The sequence below is a fragment of the Furipterus horrens genome, unplaced genomic scaffold (assembly GCF_987537825.1).
Source record: "Furipterus horrens unplaced genomic scaffold, mFurHor1.1.pri manual_scaffold_6, whole genome shotgun sequence".
NCBI lineage: Eukaryota > Metazoa > Chordata > Mammalia > Chiroptera > Furipteridae > Furipterus > Furipterus horrens.
The window spans coordinates 50,954,304-50,974,408 of NW_028327176.1; the positions used below are offsets into that span (position 1 = coordinate 50,954,304).

At 38.5% G+C, this 20,105-nt stretch overlaps 1 protein-coding gene across 2 annotated transcripts in view; it reads left to right on the top strand.

Moving 5' to 3' along the window:
- Nucleotides 1–15,594, top strand: part of GMCL1 (germ cell-less 1, spermatogenesis associated) — a 61,051-nt gene extending 45,457 nt beyond the window's left edge. For both annotated transcript variants that reach the window (XM_090281472.1, XM_090281473.1), the window contains 3 exons: nucleotides 7,144–7,289; nucleotides 10,966–11,053; nucleotides 14,203–15,594. In XM_090281472.1, the coding sequence (XP_090137598.1) occupies nucleotides 7,144–7,289; nucleotides 10,966–11,053; nucleotides 14,203–14,331 (363 nt within the window). In that variant the 3' untranslated portion in view covers nucleotides 14,332–15,594. The remainder of the gene's footprint in view (nucleotides 1–7,143; nucleotides 7,290–10,965; nucleotides 11,054–14,202) is intronic.
- The last annotated feature ends 4,511 nt before the right edge of the window (nucleotides 15,595–20,105 follow it).

Here is a 20,105-nt window from a genome sequence, read left to right on the forward strand (position 1 = left end):
TCCTGACAGTGTCCAGCTGCTCACTGAGATGTTCTGTCTGCAATTAGCCCAAACTGCAGAAGGGTCTCGGGAGCCTGAAACCACAGCCTCTCCTCACTCCTCCGCCATCTTCCCACCTACTTCTTTCTTTACTTGACTTATAGTCTATGCTCCATCTTAAAATCAGTCCCTTGGCTTGTACTGTTAATATCCCTCTGTCAAACTCACTTCCCTAAACCTCAATTCTTATTAAATCCCAACTTTCCATGCACTCCTTGCCTGCTCCCTAACAAGTGAATGTGACTAAAGAAAAATACCATTCCCCAGCAGGTGCTTACAAATTTCAAGCAGGTCATTAATGTTGCATGGTGATCCTTCTAAATTTCCTTAGTGAATTTATCCTCCCACTTGAGTAACTCTCATACTTTCTCAAAAGGACAGTGCTACTACCCCCATCTTACTGATGATATTACAGTACTTCTTCATTTGGAAAATAAAATCAAGAGGAAGAGAATTCGTACATCCTACCAGTAATTCTACCACTCTAACTGCATCTATAGCTATGTGCCATGCTTTTCCTCTTATTAGAATAGATGAACCATCTGCTTCTAACTTAGTTCATCCTCTCATCTGTTCAAAAGCTTTGTTCCTACAGTTACCACATTCCTCTCCTATGTCATCAATTTTTCTCTTCTATTGGATCATTGTCAGTGAGTATATAACATGCTGCAGGATCACCCATCTTAAACCATACTCTGATCCAACATTTCCCTCAGTTACCACTCCATTTCTCTGCACCCCTTTGAGCTAAACCCTTTGGAAAAAGTTGATTATTATTTCTACTTCCTGTTTTCTTTCTTTTTCTTTTTTAATATGCTTTATTGATTATGCTGTTACAGTTGTCCCAATTTCTTTTCCCTTTGTTCCCCTCCACCCAGTGACGCCCTCCTCCAGTTGTCCACCCCCGCTTAGTCCATGCCCATTGGTTGTGCATATAGTTCTTCTCAACATCTTTCTGTCTACTCCACTCCCTCCTACTATGCTTCTTAATTCTTGTACCATCTCCCTCCCTTTATCCTCTTCCCCCTCCCCACTGACCTCCCCTCAATATGCTCCCCATACCTATAATTCTTTTTCCACTCTCGTTGCCTACTTAATTTGCCTTTGTTTCAGTTCCCTAGCTTCTGTTGGTTGTTGTGATACAGTTTTCATTTTAATGTTCATGGTTTTGATCCTCTTTCTCCTAAACAGGTCCCTTTAACATTTCATATAACAGTAGTTTGGATCTGAGGAAATCCTTCAGTTTTATTTTGTCCTGGAAGCACTTTCTCTGCCCTTCTATTCTGAATGACAGCTTTGCTGGATAGAGTAATCGTGGCTGTAGGTTTTTGCTTTTCATTACTTTGAATATTTCTTGCCAGTCCCTTCTTGCCTGCAGAGTTTCTTTTGAGAAATCAGCTGAAAGTCTTATTGGGACCCCTTTGTACTTAGTTCTCTTCTTCTCTCTTGCTGCTTTTAAGATTCTCTCTTTATCCTTAATTTTTGACATTTTGATTATAATGTGTCTTGGTGTGGTTCTCCCTGGGTCCAGTTTTTTTGGAACTCTCTGTGCTTCCTGGACCTGTAAGTCTGTTTCCTTCCCCAAGTTAGTGAAGTTCTGCTTCATTATTTTTTCACATAATTTTTCAATTTCTAGTTCTTCTTCTTCACCTTCTGGGAACCCTATGATTCAGATGTTGGCCCACTTATAACTGTCCCAGAGGTTTCTGAGCCTGTCCTCATTTTTCTCACTCTTCGTTTCCTCTTTCTGCCCTTGTTGACTGTTCCTTCCTTATGTTCTGATTCGTTGATTTAATCCCTGGTTTTCCTTCCCTCACCACTAGTTTCGTATGTGTTTTTGTTAGAAATGAACAGGACTAGCCTTCATTCTGTTATGGTGCATTTGCGAGAATGGAGAGTCCGAGACAATTTGAATTTCAAATTGTGGCATTTATTTTAGCTGGCCAGCGACTGTCCACCCGTCCACAAGCCAGATTTAGGTGAACAGCCCCGACCCTGGGGACTGGGGGGCTTATAAAGCATTTCAGGTACATTCCTGTTCCTGCAGGTGCAGGAACTTGGACAGAAATACAGCTTGTATAAACAAAAATTTTCTACTATTCCCAGGTCATTGCTCAAAGGAACAGGTCACTGCTCAAAGGAGTAACAGTTAGGTTAAGTTCCTTGTTCTGCTTGGTCGGAGCATGCAACTGCGGGGGTTCGGTTTCCGGGACCCAAGTCCACCTAATTACCCTACTGGCTGGACATCTGAAAAATACCCGCTAACATACTCCTTCCCCGTCTTGTTTAAGATCTGCTGTTAGATCTGTAAGCTTTCTTATAACCAGAGCTCTGAACTGTGCCGCAGAAAGATTTCCTATCTGCTGGTCTGATACATCATGTATTTGCTGTCTGGTCAGCTGTGTGATTGGGATCTCTAGCATGATCCCTGCCATTCTGACCATTTTGTGTTCACCTTTGTTTCCTGGGTGTGGCTGTCACACCTCCTACGCTATAGGGGGCGGAGCCCCATGCACTCGTCACTACCAGGTGACCCTTCTCACCACACTGTGGCGCTTTGTGTGGGGGCAGGGGTCCAAGATGGATTCCTGCCATTCACCCTCCACTGAGAGACCAGGAGCCTCCTTCTCTGTCTCCATGCCCTCCAACCCTCACAGTCCGAGGCAATGGGGATCTGCCTTCCCTGGCGTTGGTATCGAGAGCTGACGGGTTTGGTCTGCAGCCAGAGGTGCTCCCCAGGCGCTTCTCGCCTCCCCTTAAATACGGGTGTCTGCAGTCCCGTCGCCTTCGCCACAGGTGCTGCCGCCAGCACAGCTTGACCTCTCCACCCCGGCTTCACCCCTCCTACCCGTCCGGATGAGCACCACTTCTTTATAACTTCATACGTTGGACTTCCATGTAGCTTTATTTTCTGGAACTTCTAGTTATTTCTGGTTTTGTGGTAGTTATATTCCTTCTTAGTTGTGGAGGGAGATGGAACATGTCAGTCTAGGCCTCCATCTTGGCCGGAAGTCTCTCTCTCTCTCACTCTCTCTCTCTCTCTCTTTTTAGATTTATTTTCAGAGAGAGGGGAAGGGAGGGAGAATGAGAGGGAGAGAAACATCAGTTCCCTCTTGCATGTCCCCAACTGGGGACCTGGCCTGCAACCCAGGCATGTGCCCTGACTGGGAATCGAACCCGTGACCTTACAGGTCACAGGCCAGAGCTCAGTCCACTAAACCACACCAGCCAGGGCTACTTCCAGTGAAGCTGCTGTGTGTCACTGTCACCAGTTGATTTCCACATTACCAAATCAAGTAGTTTTTAGTCTTCAGAAAGGTCTTAAAAATATGACACATCCTTTCACTCACTTCTTCTTGGAGATATTCTCCATTGGACTTCCAGGACTGCATACTGTATTGATTTTCTTCCTACTTCTGAGTCTTTGCTAGATTCTTCTTCTCTTTTTGATCAAGTGTTGGTGTGACTAAAGGCTCAGTACTTGAACTTCTTCCCTATCTGTGCTCACCCCTAAGTGATCTCACCTTAAATGATCTCATCACTTAATACTTATGACTTCTAACTTCAGATTCATATATCCAGCTACTCACTTGACATCTTTCTTAAAATCCTAATAGCATCTCAGTTATCCCAAGAGTCTCAAGCTGAACTCTTTTTCATCCTCAAACTTCCTCCTTCCCAAATAGTCTCCAACTCATAAATAGCTCCTCTTCATATTGCATAAGCTACAGACTTTGGATCCTATTCTTTCTTTTTTTATATTTTATTGATTATGCTATTATAGTTGTCCTGATTTTTCCTCCTTTGACCCTTCACCCAGCACCCCTCACTCCCTCAGACAGTACCCTCACCATTCTTCATGTCCATGGGTCATGCATATAAGTTCTTCGACTACTCCATTTCCTATATTGTACTTTACATCCCTGTGGCTATTCTGTAGCTACCTATTTGTAGTTCTTAATCCCCTCACCTCTTCACCCATTCCCCCACACCCATCAGGCAACCAGCAAAACACTCTCCGTATCCCTGATTCTGTCTCTGTTCTTGTTTGTTTAGTTCATTTTTTAGATTCCATTGTTGATAGATATGTGTTTTTGCCACTTTAATGTTCATAGTTTTGATCTTCTTTTTCTTAAATAAGTTCCTTTAACATTTCATATAATAATGGTTTGGTGATTATGAACTCCTTTAGTTTTTTCTTGCCTGGGAAGCTCTTTATCTTCCCTTTGATTCTAAGCCATAGCTTTGCTGGGTAGAGCAACCTCAGCTATAGGTTCCTGCTATTCATGACTGAATATTTCTTGCCAGTCCTTTCTAGCCTGCAAAGTTTCTTTCGAGAAATCAGCTGACAGTCTTTTGGGAACTTTCCTGTGGGTAACTAACTGCTTTTCTCTTGCTGCTTTTAAGATTTTCTCTTTATCTTTAAACTTTGGCATTTTAATTATGTTGTGTTTTGGAGTGGGCCTCTTTGCATCCATCTTGTTTGGGACTCTCTTTGCTTCCTGGACTTGCATATCTATTTCCATCACCAAATTAAGGAAGTTTTCTTTCATTATTTTTTCAAATAGACTTCCAATATATTGTCTTTCTCTTCTTCTTGTGGCACTTGTATGATGCAAATCTTGAACCTCTTAAAGTTGTCCATGAGGCTTCTTGTACTATCCTCTTTTTTTTTTTTTTTTAATTCTTTTTTCTTCTTGCTGTGCTGATTGGTTGTGTTCTGCTTTCTTATGTTTCAAATCATTGATTTGATACTTGGCTTCATCCACTCTACTGTTATTTCCCTGTAAATTGTTCTTTATTTCAATGAGTGTATCCCTTGTTTCTGACTGGATCTTTCTTATGCTGTTGAGGTCCTCACTAAGGTCCTTGAGCATCCTTATAACCAGTGTTTAGAACTCTGTATCTGATAGATTGCTTATCTCCATTTTGTTTAGCTCTTTTCCTGGAGTTTTGATCTGTTCTTTCATTTGGGCCATGTTTCTTTGCCTCCTCAATTTGGCAGCCTCCTTGTGTTTGTTTCTATGTATTAGGTAGAGCTGCTTTGACTCCGTGTCTTGGTAGTGTGTGACTTAATATAGCAGGTGTCCTGTAGGGTCCAGTGGTACAGCCTCCCCTAATACCCAAGCTGGGTACTCAAGGTATGCCCTTCGTGTGGGCTGAGTATACCCTCCTCCTGTAGTTGAGCCTTGGTTGCTGTTGGCAGATCAATGGGAGGGATTTACCCAGGCCAGTCAGCTGCGAGTATTGGCTGTAACCACTGACCACCAACCTCTGCCCTCTATGGAGGACCAGCTCTGCAGGGGCTGGGTGGTGGTACTTCGATGTGGCCTGTAGCTGTTCACTGGGTACACTGGCCCTGGGGTTTCCCCGGGTAGTGCAGGCCAAGATAAGCCCCTACCTGTGTTTTCCCTGGGCACCCTGCCTGAGCTATAAACCAATCTGAGATGACTGCTACTTGTGCTGGGCTTGGAGATTCCGAGGCAAAGCCTTGCTATGAATTTAGGCTGGCTGCTGCTAGTAGTGCTGGGCCTGGGGCTCACTGAGGGCAGCCATTGCTTGTTTGAGAGGATTTAGGAAGTTGTGTAGCATGAACCAAGATCATCTTTTCATATGGAAAAGCAGCTTGGGTGGGCTGGTAATTCTGGTGGGGCAGAGTCTCTGGAGATCACCAAGGCAGGTCAAACAGTGTTAGCCAGGTTAATGGCGTCTCAGATATGTTACCAGCCCACTGGATCTATGGGGCCAGGGTTTATAAAAGGGACAATGGACTCTGCTTGCCTTGATGCCAGGCACTTCAGTTCCTCCCTCTGTACCACTGATGCCTTTCAAGTTGCTACTCTAGCTCTGGAGCTCAGAGGGAGTGTGTCTGAGTAGGTGAGTCCATGTTTGGATTCTTTAAGATCAGTTGCTTGGGGCTCCAGCAGTTTCTTCCACCAACTCAATTACCGTTGGCTTTTGCAGCCGAAACTTGTGGGAATTTATCTTCCTGCCACTGAAACTCTGGGTTGGGGGCCTGATGTGGGGCTGGGACTCCTCGCTCCTGAACTATCCCTCCTGAATTTTTACCCACCACATAGCCACATAGCCATTCTTGTTATTCCTCATACATAAATATTTTCTCCTCCAGTGCTTTGTACTTGTTGTTTAAGTTATTGTTTCTTCATATAGCTACCTAATCCACTTCTTAGTTGACTCAGGACTTCACTCACCTAGCATCTCCTTAGTCTTTCCTTGACCACCTGTCTGAACCATCAGGCTCCCCAACTGCAAGTCTCCCTTCTCTACCCTCTTCTCTCTCTGACATTCTGTTCTGTTCCCTTCTCTTCCATTCCATTTCATTCCAAGTGTATTATTTATCTACTCCTTCCACACAAACATATAAACATATTAAAGTATGCATTCTGCTAGGGCAGAAACTTAATTTACTACTATTTCTTCAATGCCTAGAGCAGTACCCAATATATGATATGTGCTCTATAAATATTGGTGAACTGTTGAATTAGTGTTGTAATTCAGAGTGTCAACCAAATACTTAAAGGCCTAACTTTACTTCACTCTACCACACCACCTTACTTCATAGTCTCTTGTTATTAAACAATAGAATTAACAAACTTACGAGCCTCGTGATGGTATTTAAATGACGCAGTTGTGTTATTGTTGGTTACTTAAAGTATTTTAGAGTATTTTTAAAGCAAGGTAGATTTTAATAGATTCTTTCTACCTTCATCTAGATTCCTAGTGTCCTAAACTATACCTACTTAGAGTTGCAGTGAAAAGCCATATTACTTATGATAAAATTACAGCGTGGAGATATAATTAAATAGGTCATGAAGAGGTGATATTAGGAAAATACCTTAAGGAACAGTGATCATAAAGGCTGCTGCTTTGGCTTTGATATATACTCTATCTCTATGGTAAACCTTAATATACATATTTACAGATATATTCTGTGTGGAAAGCCTTAAGGAAAAGGCATTGACAAAAAATATGGACCAATGAGAGAGAAATATTTGGAATGAGTTAGAGAAAGAAATGACATTTTGAAATTTAACTTGCTAGCATGATAAACTGAAATAAATCTTTCTCTTTTGTATTTCTTAGTACTGCTGGCGATGGACAGGTTTTAACTTCGGCTTTGACCTGCTTGTAACTTATACCAATCGATACATCATTTTCAAACGCAATACACTGAATCAGCCATGTAGTGGATCTGTCAGTTTACAACCTCGAAGGAGCATAGCATTTAGGTAGGTTGAGATTTCCCCACCCTGTTCCAACTCACTCCCGAAGAAATATTTAAAAAGTGAAATAAAACCTTGATAATTTACACCAATAATAGAACTTTGATAACCTACAATATATATGAATGTGAAAGGAAATGAAAGTCTCCATTCCTATAATGTATTTATAATCAAAATGATAAGATCTAGATCTAGTATGCTAGGGAGAAAGAATAGGCTATAATAATAATGATAAAGGGTTGATACATGGCTTGAAGCTGAAGCTGAAGCTGCTGCCTTGCTGCTATTCCTAGCAAATAAAAGGTCCAAGCTGGAAATATAGCGAGGTATTTTTCCACAAAAACATGCCTGGTATTATTCTTTACTTTCTATAAGATTTAATATCTCCAACATTGCCTAATACTTTAGCTGTCAGTGTTTTTCTGGAGAGGATGCTGACAACTTGGATAATAGCTTAATGAACAATTTTTTTTAAGTCCCATATTTATACTTACCTTATAACATATACAAGAATTAACTCAAAATGGAGCAAAGTCCTAGACATGAGAGCTAAAACTATAAAATAACTCTTAAAAGAAAATACTGGGGAAAAGCTTATTGACATTGGATTTGGTAGGAATTTCTACAATACGACACCAGAGCACAGGCAGTGAAAGAAAAAGGTTAATTGGACTTTATCAAAACTAAAAACTGTGGACTTCCGGCCAACATGAAGGCTTAGACTGACATGTTCCGTCTCCCTCCACAACTAAGAAGGAGTACATCTGAAAAACCAGAAATAACTAGAAGTTCCAGAAAATAAAGCTACATGGAAGTCCAACGTATAAAGTTATAAAGAAGTGGTGCTCGTCCAGACAGGTAGGAGGGGCAGAGCTGAGATGGAGAGGTCAAGCTGTGCTGGCGGCGGCAGCTGCAGCAACGGCGGTGTGACAGCAGTAAGCACAGGGGAGGCGAGAAGCGCCTGGGGAGCACCTCTGGCTGCAGACCAGACCCATCAGCTCGCAATTCCGGGGAAGGCAGACTCCCATTGCCTCGGACTGTAAGGGCCGGAGCGGGTGGGAATGGAGGAATAAGCTCCTGGTCTCTCAGTGGAGAGTGAATGGCAAGAATCCATCTTGGACCCCCGCCTCCACACAAAACACCACAGTGTGGTGAGAAGGGTCGCCCAGTAGTGAAAAGAGTGCACAGGGCTCCGCCCCCTATAGTGTAGGAGGTGTGACAGACCGGCCGAGGAAGCAAAGGTTAGAACAAAACTGTCAGGATGGCAGGAATCATAATAGAGATCCCAGTGACACAGCTGATCAGACAGCAAATATCTAATCTAACAGATCAGCAGATAGGCAGTCTTTTTGAGGCACAGTTCAGAGCTTTGGTTATAAGAATGCTTACAGACCTGACAGCAGATCTTAATCAAGACAGGGAAGGAATGAAGGCTAGTTCTGCTGAAACTAACAAAAACACATATGAAACAAGTGGTGAGGGAACGAAAACCAGGGATTAAATCAACAATTTGAAACAGGGAAGGAACAAATAGTCAACCAAGGCAGAAAGAGGAAACGAAAAGTGAGGAAAATGAGGAGAGGCTCAGAAACCGATGGGACAGCTATAAGCTGGCCAACATCTGAATCATAGGGTTCCCAGAAGGTGAAGAAGAAGAACTAGAAATTGAAAAATTATGTGAAAAAATAATGAAGCAGAACTTCACTAACTTGGGGAAGGAAACAGACTTACAGGTCCAGGAAGCACAGAGAGTTCCAAAAAAACTGGACCCAGGGAGAACCACACCAAGACACATTATAATCAAAATGTCAAAAATTAAGGATAAAGAGAGAATCTTAAAAGCAGCAAGAGAGAAGAAGAGAACTAAGTACAAAGGGGTCCCAATAAGACTTTCAGCTGATTTCTCAAAAGAAACTCTGCAGGCAAGAAGGGACTGGCAAAAAATATTCAAAGTAATGAAAAGCAAAAACCTACAGCCACGATTACTCTATCCAGCGAAGCTGTCATTCAGAATAGAAGGACAGAGAAAGTGCTTCCAGAACAAAATAAAACTGAAAGATTTCCTCAGATCCAAACTACTGTTATATGAAATGTTAAAGGGACCTGTTTAGGAGAAAGAGGATCGAAACTATGAACATTAAAATGAAAACTATCACGACAACCAACAACAGAAGCTAGGAAAGTGAAACAAAGGCAAACTAAGTAGGCAATGAGAGGAGAAAAAGAATTATAGGTATGGGGAACATATTCGGGGAGTGTCAGTGGGGTCGGGGGAGAGGGTAAAGGGAGGGTGATGGTACAGGAATTAAGAAGCATAGTAGGAGGGAGTGGAGTAGACAGAAAGATGTTGAGAAGAACTATATGCACAACCAATGGGCATGGACTAAGCGGGGGTGGACAACTGGAGGAGGGGATTCACGCGGTGGAGGGGAACAAAGGGAAAAGAAATTGGGACAACTATAACAGCATAATCAGTAAAGCATATTTAAAAAATGAAAATAAAAACTGCATCAAAGGGCATAATCAACAAGTGAAAAGGCAGCCCACAAAATGAGAGAAAATATTTGCTAACCATATATCTGATAAGGGGTTAATATCCAGAATATATTTAAAAAGTCCTAAAATTCCATAACAAAAGAAAAAAACATTCAAAAATGGGTAAAGGATGTATTTAAATTAATATTTCTTCATAGAAGATATACAAATGGCCAGTAAGCACATGAAAAGGTACTGAACACCACTAATCATCAGGGAAATGCAAATCAAAACCATAATGAGATACTATCTCACAACTTTTAGGATTGCTATTATCAAAAACAAAGCAGTGTTGGTGAGGACATAGAGAAATTGGACTCTTATACATTGCTCATGGGAATGTAAAATGGTTCATCTTTTGTAGAAAACGGTATGGCATTTCCTCAAAAATTATACAGAATTACCATGAGATCCAGCAATTCTTCTTCTGGGTATTTACACAAAATAATTGAAAGCAGGGACTTGTACAGATTTTTATAATACCATTATTCACATTAGCCAAAAGGTAGAAGCAACTGAGTGTCCATTGATGGATGAACATAAGCAAAATGTGGCATGTCCATACAATAGAATATTATACAGCGTTAAAATGGAAGCCCTGACACGGGCTACCTTGAGGACATTATGCTAAGTGAAATAAGCCAGTCACAAAAGAACAACTACTATATTATTCCACTCACACAAGGTATCTAGAGTCGACAAGTTCAGAGAGACAGAAAGTGGTTGTCAGGGTCTGAGGTAAGGGGAAATGGGGAATTCATGTTCACTGAGTTCAGAATTTCAGATGGGGCAAATGAAAAAGTTTTGGAGATGGATGGTGGTGATAATTGCAGAACAATGTGAATGTATTTAATACTAAATATACACTTAAAAATGGTTAAAATGGTAAATTTTATATATATATTACCACAAAAACAGTACTTATATTTTTTTGTCTCAGATTTGTGTAATAGCACAAGCTTTTAAATCTAAATGTAGTCATTTTGTAGTTTGAGAAGACTTTAAAGTCTTCCATCAAACATAAAGGACTTAGAGAATATGCGAGACAAAATTAAATATTAAAGTGAGGGAGGACTTACTTAAATTAATCTATGGTTTAAAAAATTGTATGTTTATTTTTTATTTGTGGTTGTTGTTTTTATCCTAGATTACGTTTGGCCTCTTTTGATAGTAGTGGAAAACTAATATGTAGTAGAACAACTGGCTATCAAATACTTACACTTGAAAAGGATCAGGTATGTTTAATTACTTTTTTGTTATTTCATTATACTATTTGTCTTTTGAACCCCCTTATCCTAATTAGAATTAAAATTCTTAAGTAGAATTAACATTTGAGTTAAAGATTGGTTTGAAAATTTTTTTGACGGTAAAGATGAAAGGACCATGTTTACTTTTGCGTAGTTTACTCCATTCTGCTACTAAGTGCAACTAAGACCCCCCTTAAAAAAAACACATAATTTGATTTTGAAGGGTGAGAAAAAGCTTTAATAGGGCAATAGTTGTTTATCCTAAATATTATCTTCAAAAAGTTGTGAATTTTAATTGCTTGATCCATTGTGTTCATAAGTGCATTTATGCATTGATAGCAGATACATTGAAGACAATCCAGTATGTTTATATATATATACACATATATATATATTCTGAATATTAAGAGAACATTATCCTCTAGCACAATAGGTTTCTAAAATAACAGACATCTGTAATGTTCCCAAATTCTCTAAAGCCATTTGTTTCTTCATTTTTTTACATGCATGTTGAAGTTTCAAAATGTCAGGATGAGAAAGCAAACCATTTTCAAAAAGTAAAATCAGAGTCATTAAAATATTGCTGAAGTTTATTGCTATTAAAACTAACTACCATTCCAAAGAACGTACTCTTTTGTTAACGGATCCAGAACCAATAGTTCACATAAATTATTAAAAGTTATCAGTTTTCCTCAAACTGAAGAGACTCTCATGGAACATCAGTCTTTAGCATTACAGGGAATGCTGGAAGTGATAGTTCTGGCCTCACATACTCTGCACCAGCATTCTGATGGAGCGTCCTCCAACCACTGTAGGAACTCTGAGGACAGAGTTGACCCTTTCAGGTGGTGGAAAGTATTTGAGAAGGTATATATATAATAAGGAAGTTCAAATGTGCCTCTACTGGAATTCTCTATTGTGCTCTCTGGAGTGTCATAGAAAATGACTATCTTTACCTTGAACCCGGAACTTCATTAAAAAATTTTGTCATGGCTCAAAGCAGCAAGAGACTTAAAAAGCACTAGACCAAGATAGTATTTGTCTTCCAAGTATTCCTTGATTTGTTCATTCAGCAAACATTTGTGTCTCTACCACACGCTAGTTTCTATGGTAGCAGTGGAGGAAATAAAGAAGAGTTTATATTCTATATCTTAGATTAAGTAGCATGGTAGAGATGAACTCAGAGTAGTGTGTGATGTTGAAGAAGAAATCTCTAACCCTTAATATGAGGTTGGGGGGCAGGTGTGGTTATTGGGGGAGTAGGAGAAGGGAAAACAGCTCAAGGAAAACCTCCTCTCCTGGAAAAATTGGCAAGTGAACCAAGATGGAGACAGGGGAGCACGTGGGTCGTTCAAGGAACTGAAAGAGGTCTAGAGTTCAGTAAACTAGAGTCAGGACATGATGGGCTGTGAATGGAGTTTGAACTTTTTCCTGAGATCTGTAGAGCATTATGGAAGAACTTTATTTGGGGAATTTTATATGTGTTTTTCACATAAGTTATAGATGTTTGCTATGGAAAATTAGAATGTATAAGTGAAAATAAAAATAATTTATACTCCACTTAGAGGTGATGCCAAAATTAGATCTTACTGTTAACTATTTGTAATCTGCTTTTTTTCCACTTTGCTGTGCATAGCTTTTATTGTCAGTAAATATATACCCACATATTTTTATTACTGCATAGTATTAGTTGTTTTGGATATACCATAATTTAAATAATTCTTGGTTTTGGGGGATTTTTTTACTGTTATAAAAAGTGTATATGCTACATCTTCATATATTTTTCTGACTTTTTTAAAAATTATTTATTTATTTATTTGTTTTGTTTGTTTATTTATTTATTTTTAGACAGAAGGGAAAGGAGAGAGGGAGAGAAACATCACTGTGTGGTTGCCTCTCACTTGCGCCCCCAACTGGGGACCTGATGTGCAACCTAGTCATGTGCCCTGACTGGGAATCGAACCAGCGATACTTGGCTCGCAGGTTTTTCTGACTTTTTTAAGTGATAAGTTCCAAGAAGTAGAATTCTTGTCAGATAGTGTATATATTTCCTAATAGCTAAATTTCCTTCCAGTAATACTATCTAAATTACATTCCCTGCAGCAGGGAATAATTTGTCCGAATTTATCTTGCTGCTTCCCCAGCTGTGTCCAATTGAGACTATATTAGTCATGCAAATGTTCCAGTTTCAGTCCCTCATTATTCCAGAAATACATTCCAGAAGCACCTACTTCAGTAAAAAATTTTAAACTCTAGATTTAAACAGTGTTTAGTGGCATATTCTCCAAAATATATATATAATATATGTATGGTGAAACTAATGCATATTATTGCAGAGAATGTATATAGATATTAAAGAAGAAGTTACCTTTTCAGTAATATTGCTGTTACTCTAATTTTTATTTTGTTCACCAAGTGCTATAAACAGTTCCAAACAGAGATCTGTAGCATGAGCGATTGTTACATTTCTGGCTCTCAGGTGTATTATCAACTCCTGTCTCTTTGGGATTTTCAAGGCGTTCTCATGTGTATTGAGATAACTGAATTTGTTATTGATTTTACATGGTACTTTATATTCCAAGAGACGGATAACACGTCTGCATAAGAGAAGTGGGAAATCTTAGATAAGAATGGGAACCATGATTGTTGCTAATAATAATGGCTCCCCACCTTCATCTAATTATTTGCTATATACCTAAAGGCCCTCAAATTGAAGCAAAATGAGTAGTCTACATATTTTTGGCCTCTATCTGTTCATAAAATATGTAGCTACTTGATAGAAAATTTTCAGTAATGAAAATAGCTACCATCATTGAGTACTTCATATATGGCTGGCTTTGCTGAGTCCTCTGTGTGCATTGTCTGGTGTAATCCTATGAGGTGGGTACTCCTATTGTGCTCATTATACAGCAAAGAAGCTGCAGTTGATGAGGTCAGTGACTTTCCCCTGATCACACAGCTAGTGGGTGGGAGTTTTGCAATTTGAGCAGCAGTTCTCAGACTCCAGATGCAAGCCTTTATCCACTATCCTATTTCCTTCAGTTCATGCCATTCAACAATTGATTTTCTGTTGGGGTTTTGTGTTTTTTTTTAATATTATATCTACTTGTCATTAAAGCAACATATTTGTTTTATAGGAACAAGTAGTGATGAATTTGGACAGCAGGCTTCTGATCTTCCCTTTATATATCTGCTGTAATTTCCTGTATATATCACCAGAAAAAAGAACTGAAAATAATCGTCATCCAGAAAATCCAGAAAACTGAGGATCTTATGAATTGGAAACAGTAGCACTTTGAAAACTTTTTCAGCCAGCTTTAATTTAATGGCTCTGTGATGTTCATATCTAAGGTGGCTAACAATGACAAAGGCCTTATGAACTGTACAGGTAATACAGAAGACTATTCTTATCCTCATTACATTTTTATACATATATTCAAAAACAGCATTTTAAAACAAAGAACATATCTGTCAATCTATTTCTGCTATAAAGATGTCAGCTCAAGTTTTTAATTTAGCATCAGTAGAAAATCATTATAGGTAAATTTCACATTTCTCTGCAACCAAAAATTGAGTTAATTTTTAGCTTAAACTTTGATCCTACCTAATGTTAATGTACCTCAGTTATCCATCTGTAAAATTTTTACTTGTCTAAAAATATGCTAAAGAAATAATTTGAAAGTCCAATTATAAATGCTCTTTCAGTTGATGTGTTTAAGGCCATCATTTAAATTTTTTCAATTTCTCTTTATGATTTCTCCTAATATCCTTCCAATATGTAGTTGTTTTTAATCATTAAGTACTTTTTTCATGGCTTTGGAGGCTAAACTGAGGAAACTTTTTATTTAACTTACCCAATGTATGCTATTTTATTTTGCTTTTAATTTAGCTTTTTGGGGGGCTTTTAACAACAACAACAAATCAGCTTCAGACTTTCAGATGAACTGGAATGGGAGAAAATCAGTGTGACTGAGTATGTTCCTTTGCCTTACATGGTCATTTCTTTGACATTCTATACAACTTTATTATTAGGCCATAAGATTATTTATGTACCAATATTATGCTTTAAACATTTCATATTCTCTGATCTTTAGAATTATTTATGTTCAAATTTTGGTTGGAAATCCTATTTCCTACATAAGCTCAGGACTTTATAACCTCTGAATTGAGTGCCTTTGAGTTACACATGCTAATAGAAGTTTCATAGTAATTATAAATAAAGTTGGAGGATGTCATAGAAGCTGGTAATAAAACATTAATGTAAAAAATAGAACTTATTTTTGTCAAAAATGAGATGTACATGTGTCATGTTTTATATATGTTGGCTTCTTGTGTTTACTGTTATTTTGAAAATAGCCATGCTCATTGTCTTCCCAAAGTGAATACTTTTTTGTAGTCAATGTATATTTTTAGTATGTTTTTAAAAATGGCAATCACTTTTATGTATCTGTACAAATAATGAATACCCATTTGGAAAATAAATAAATAAGCTCTTTTATGAAATGGACCAAAAAAAAAAAAAAAAAAAAAAAAAAACTTAATTGAAACCAGAATTTTTTTTCTTTCAAGTTACATATTTTCCATTAGATTTAACTTTTGGAATTTATTGATAGTTTTTCTTCCCAGTAATATGCCTGTAGATTTATAAATTGCTTTTGTCCTTTCAAAATTCATTCTCCTGGTTAATATAAAGGAAAATTTTTAAATGCCTCCCCCCTCTCTGCCCCCAGAACTGCAGTTTTAAGTGTTTCTAATACAATGGTTTGGCTGCATCAAGAGGCTACATTTCTTATTTTTATATTTGTCTAAAATTATATTTCATAAGATGCTTTTGGTTTTTTTGTACTTGATGCATCAGAGGTTCCATACCCTTTGTATATTAAAACATGTAAATACCAATCTTAAAGTATTTTAATAATTGAATTTTTTCAAATCTTGGGAGGGAAGATAATTAATTTGAGTATATTAATAAATTAACTATTTAATTTCACTTATATACACTAACCAAATTGGAATTATGTATGGTTCTTGTCCATGGGTTCTTTCCTGGCCAAATTGCTTGTGTCAACCACAAACAGAATAATGATTCTTTAGCAACAAGTAGGTTGTGTTCTCATTTGAGAAATTGGTAATTGTTAGCAAGTACTTCACATTGATAGCAAAGTTCTGCTTTTGTTTTCTTACCAAATATTTTAAGGTTTGCATACTTTTTATACTTTTCAATAGGAATATTTTCAATAAAGAATATCAGCTGGCATACCATATAAATTATATTATATGAAAGCTTTTGCCTTATAGCCTTTGCTAAATAAGTCTTTATTAAGCTGCTAGGGCTAGAAAATCATACCTAGTAATAATTATTTTAGCTTGGCTGTCAGTTAAGAATAGGTCCTCCTTAAGAGAAAATGTTCTAGAGTCTCATGCTAAATAATTAAAGAGGGATATGAATGCACCTCAGCAAGCCAAAACTAAAGGAACAGTGGTAGTCACTAGTTTAGCAGCCCACATTTTATCGAATTTGAAGTCTTTGAATAGTATTACCATCGTTAATGAACAATTTTCAACATCACATGCAAAAACAGGGCTTCCAAAATTCATTGTGCTATCTAAATTTAAGTTAATTTAAATTTAATTTAATTTAAAATTTACTTCTCAGTTACAATAAGTACATTGAAAGTGCTTAGTAATCACATGTAACTAGTGGCTACCATATCCGACAGTGCAGATATTGAATATTTCTATCATTGCAGAAAGCTATATCAAATAGATTTGGTGTAGAATATTGGACTGTCAGTATTGAAACTATGTCAAAAGCTTTACTCCCCTAAAGATGAACCTGTGTAAAGAACAGAAAAGATAATATACCCAGGGGTGCAAATGATAACTTATCAATCACCTAAAATGATATGTTGAGTCATAATTTCAGGCAATGTGGATCTAATTGCTTGATTGCATTAAAAAACAAAAGGCATAGTACAGTTTCCTCTTCAACCAGAGAGTCTGAAATTCTTCCCAAGGTCCAGGGTACAGGGGGTATAGAAGCAAAATCTCAGACATCATCGATCACTGTTAACAAGTGGTCAGACCACATCTAATTAGGGGGAATACTGACTCAACAGCAGGCATCCATACGTAATGATGAAGTAGGATACCTTTGTGAAGGCTGGTGACTTTATATGAAACAGGACTAGCAAAGGTAAAACAAAAGTAACCAAGGCTAAAGATAGTACATTTGCAGAGAATCACAGATGGTTAAATATAGTTTGCCTTTATTGAAAAAAAAAAAAATGGGGAAAAAAGTTTATATGCATGTGTGATCACAGGTGTTGACCTTACCTCACCCTCCCCACTCAAATTCTATCTAAATAGCCTTTAGAATGAGAGAACTTCAAACCATGTATCGGAAACATAGAGGATTTTCTTCAGATACAATGCTAAAGACATACCATCCTCCATAATCTATCTCCTGAGAGAAGACAACTTGATCAGTAAATAAGGAAGCCCTAGCAGAACCCAATTTCTGTCCCATATCTTAAAGGGGAGGAGCCATTTGGATTTCTTTTCCTGGCTAAGGTTGATCTCAGGATGTCCCTTTATGGAACTTAATCCTTTGGTTTTTCCTCTTCTCTTCTTTACTTTTTTTCTTTCTCTATACTGACTCATTCACACCAATATTTAAATGGGCTTAAGTTTCTCCCATCTTTGAAAAACCATCAGTCACACATTCACCTCTACCCACTACCCTATTTTTCCCTCCATCATCAAACTCCAAAGGGTTCTCCAAATTATCTTCACTTCAAAAGCCATTCACAACTCAACTAAAACTTTGAGTCAACAAACACTTTGTTGCTAAATCCTGTAGGTTCCATGTGTTTGGGTTGTTGTTTTTACACTCTTTTTAATGAGCATTTAAAATTAACCACTTTGTTCTCCTTTAAAAAAGGGATCTTCAGTTAAACTTCTCTGATCTCATACTCACCCACTTTTCCTTCTGTTTTTCTGGCCATTCCTTAGTCTTCTTTGGGGTTCTTCCTCTGGTATCTCCAGGCCATTTTCTTTCATGCACTCTCAGGGCTTCAAATGAACATCTGTATTTTTATTGCTTTTTTTGTGGTTCCAACCTAGATCTCTTTTGCGTTCCAGATACACATCTAATTGGCATCTCCTCTTGGGTGTTCAAAATGGCACTTCAAATTATCACATCTTGATCTTGTTACCAGAGAAACTCAGTTCTTGCCAAGGCAGTAAAAAATTACCAATCAACGAGTTTATTAGCTAATATGCAAGCGGGGGTTTACTCGTGATACGTTCTCATGGAAAAGAACAGGCCTTGCCAAGGTGAGGGTTGAAAGGCATAGGTTTAGGGCAAGGCAAGGTAAGGGTGGCAAAAGGCAAAGGAGGCAAGAACAGGGGTGGCAAGAGCACCAGGTTCTTTGTTCTGAGGACTTACATAGTTTGAAGAATGAGGGTGAAGAAGTTACATATTGAATGACAGGTAAAGGGTGGTGCCAGCTTCCCCCAGGGGGACTGGACTACCCAATCTTAGGTACGTGTGGAGGTCTGTTAGCTTGAATCCTTATCTTGCTCCAGACCACATTTGGTCATCTTGTAAAACAGATACATGACAGGAGGTAGTTAAGTAAAGTCGAGGCAGTTACCCAAAGTTATTTATGGCCTCTGTCTGTAAGTATTAGGGACTCCCTCCCAAAACATAGTGACCAGAAATAGGCAATTAACCAAAGTAGTTTTATGGGCTGCTTTGAGTGCTATGGGACCTACTCCGGCCTTCCAGGTCTTGGGATGAATACAACAGCTTTAAACGCTTTCTTTCCCAGGTAGTGGGAGCAATACATCCAGGATTTCAAGGACTCCCTTCCTTCAGTGCTAGCTTGGTGTTTCTTGTGATGTTGGAACACCTGGCAATGTTGGACCAGGCTCAGGACTGCTGAGTTAGTGGGTGATACATGCCTCCTTCCTCCTTCCTGTCCTCGTTTACTATCTATCCTACCTAACAATCAATGTATCTTCTTACCCAGAATTTATCTTACATGCCTTATCAAATAATGCTATCATCTACCTAGTTTCACAAACCAGAAACCTGAATGTCCTTAAATCTAATTCCCTCATCCTCTGCATCCCAAAATCACCAAGTTTTTCTAGTTTCACAAATTTAAGCACTTTTCCACTCTACCTACTTAGAACATTTTAGTACAGGCTACGGTAATTTCCAATCTAGGTTATTGTGCCAGCCTCCTATTATATTCCCCCAGTCAAGCCTCTACATTACTCAGCATTCTTTTAGTAAATTAAAATCGGATTCTCTCCCTATTGCCTTTGTCTCAGGGTAACTGTCATAGTTTACAAGTCTATTCAGCCTTGTCTGTACATTCCCACTCCTCGTTCCCTAAGTGGCTGCCATACTTTGTTATCTGCATAGTCCATCCTCACCCTTGCATGTGCAGCCTCCCTCTGCCTGACAGTCTCTTCCACCTCTCCTTAACACAAACATCACCCCATTTCAGCTGACTAATTTCTATTCATCCTTAAGGTCTTGTTTGGACATGATTTCCTTCTGGAAACTTCTCTTGACAACCCTTCCCCTGAAAGCCAGTTAGGTACATCTTATGTGCCCTCATAATGTTCTTCCCCTATCAGTGCACGTTCACACTGTGTACCTGTTTGTATCCCTCAGTGGCCAGCAGTCAAGAGTAGGCATGTCTTTTTCTGCTATTAATCCTCTGGTACACAGGTGTGTAATAAGTGTTCGTGTGAATAACTGTATTAATCATGCCTTTTATTTTATTTTCTTACGTTTTGACACCTGGGGCCGTGGGAGAGTGCCTTTCAATTGGCAACTTATATCCTCCAACTACCTTCTTTACCAAACTCTTACAAGCCAGACAATATTCCTCTGCCCTAACAACTCCAGGTACCAAACAACTCTGGACAGCTGCTACATCCCTAAATCCGCTGAAATTATTCAGACTCGCCAATCCTAAATAAACTTGCTTACCCTACCTCTCCCATTCCTTCCTGCATA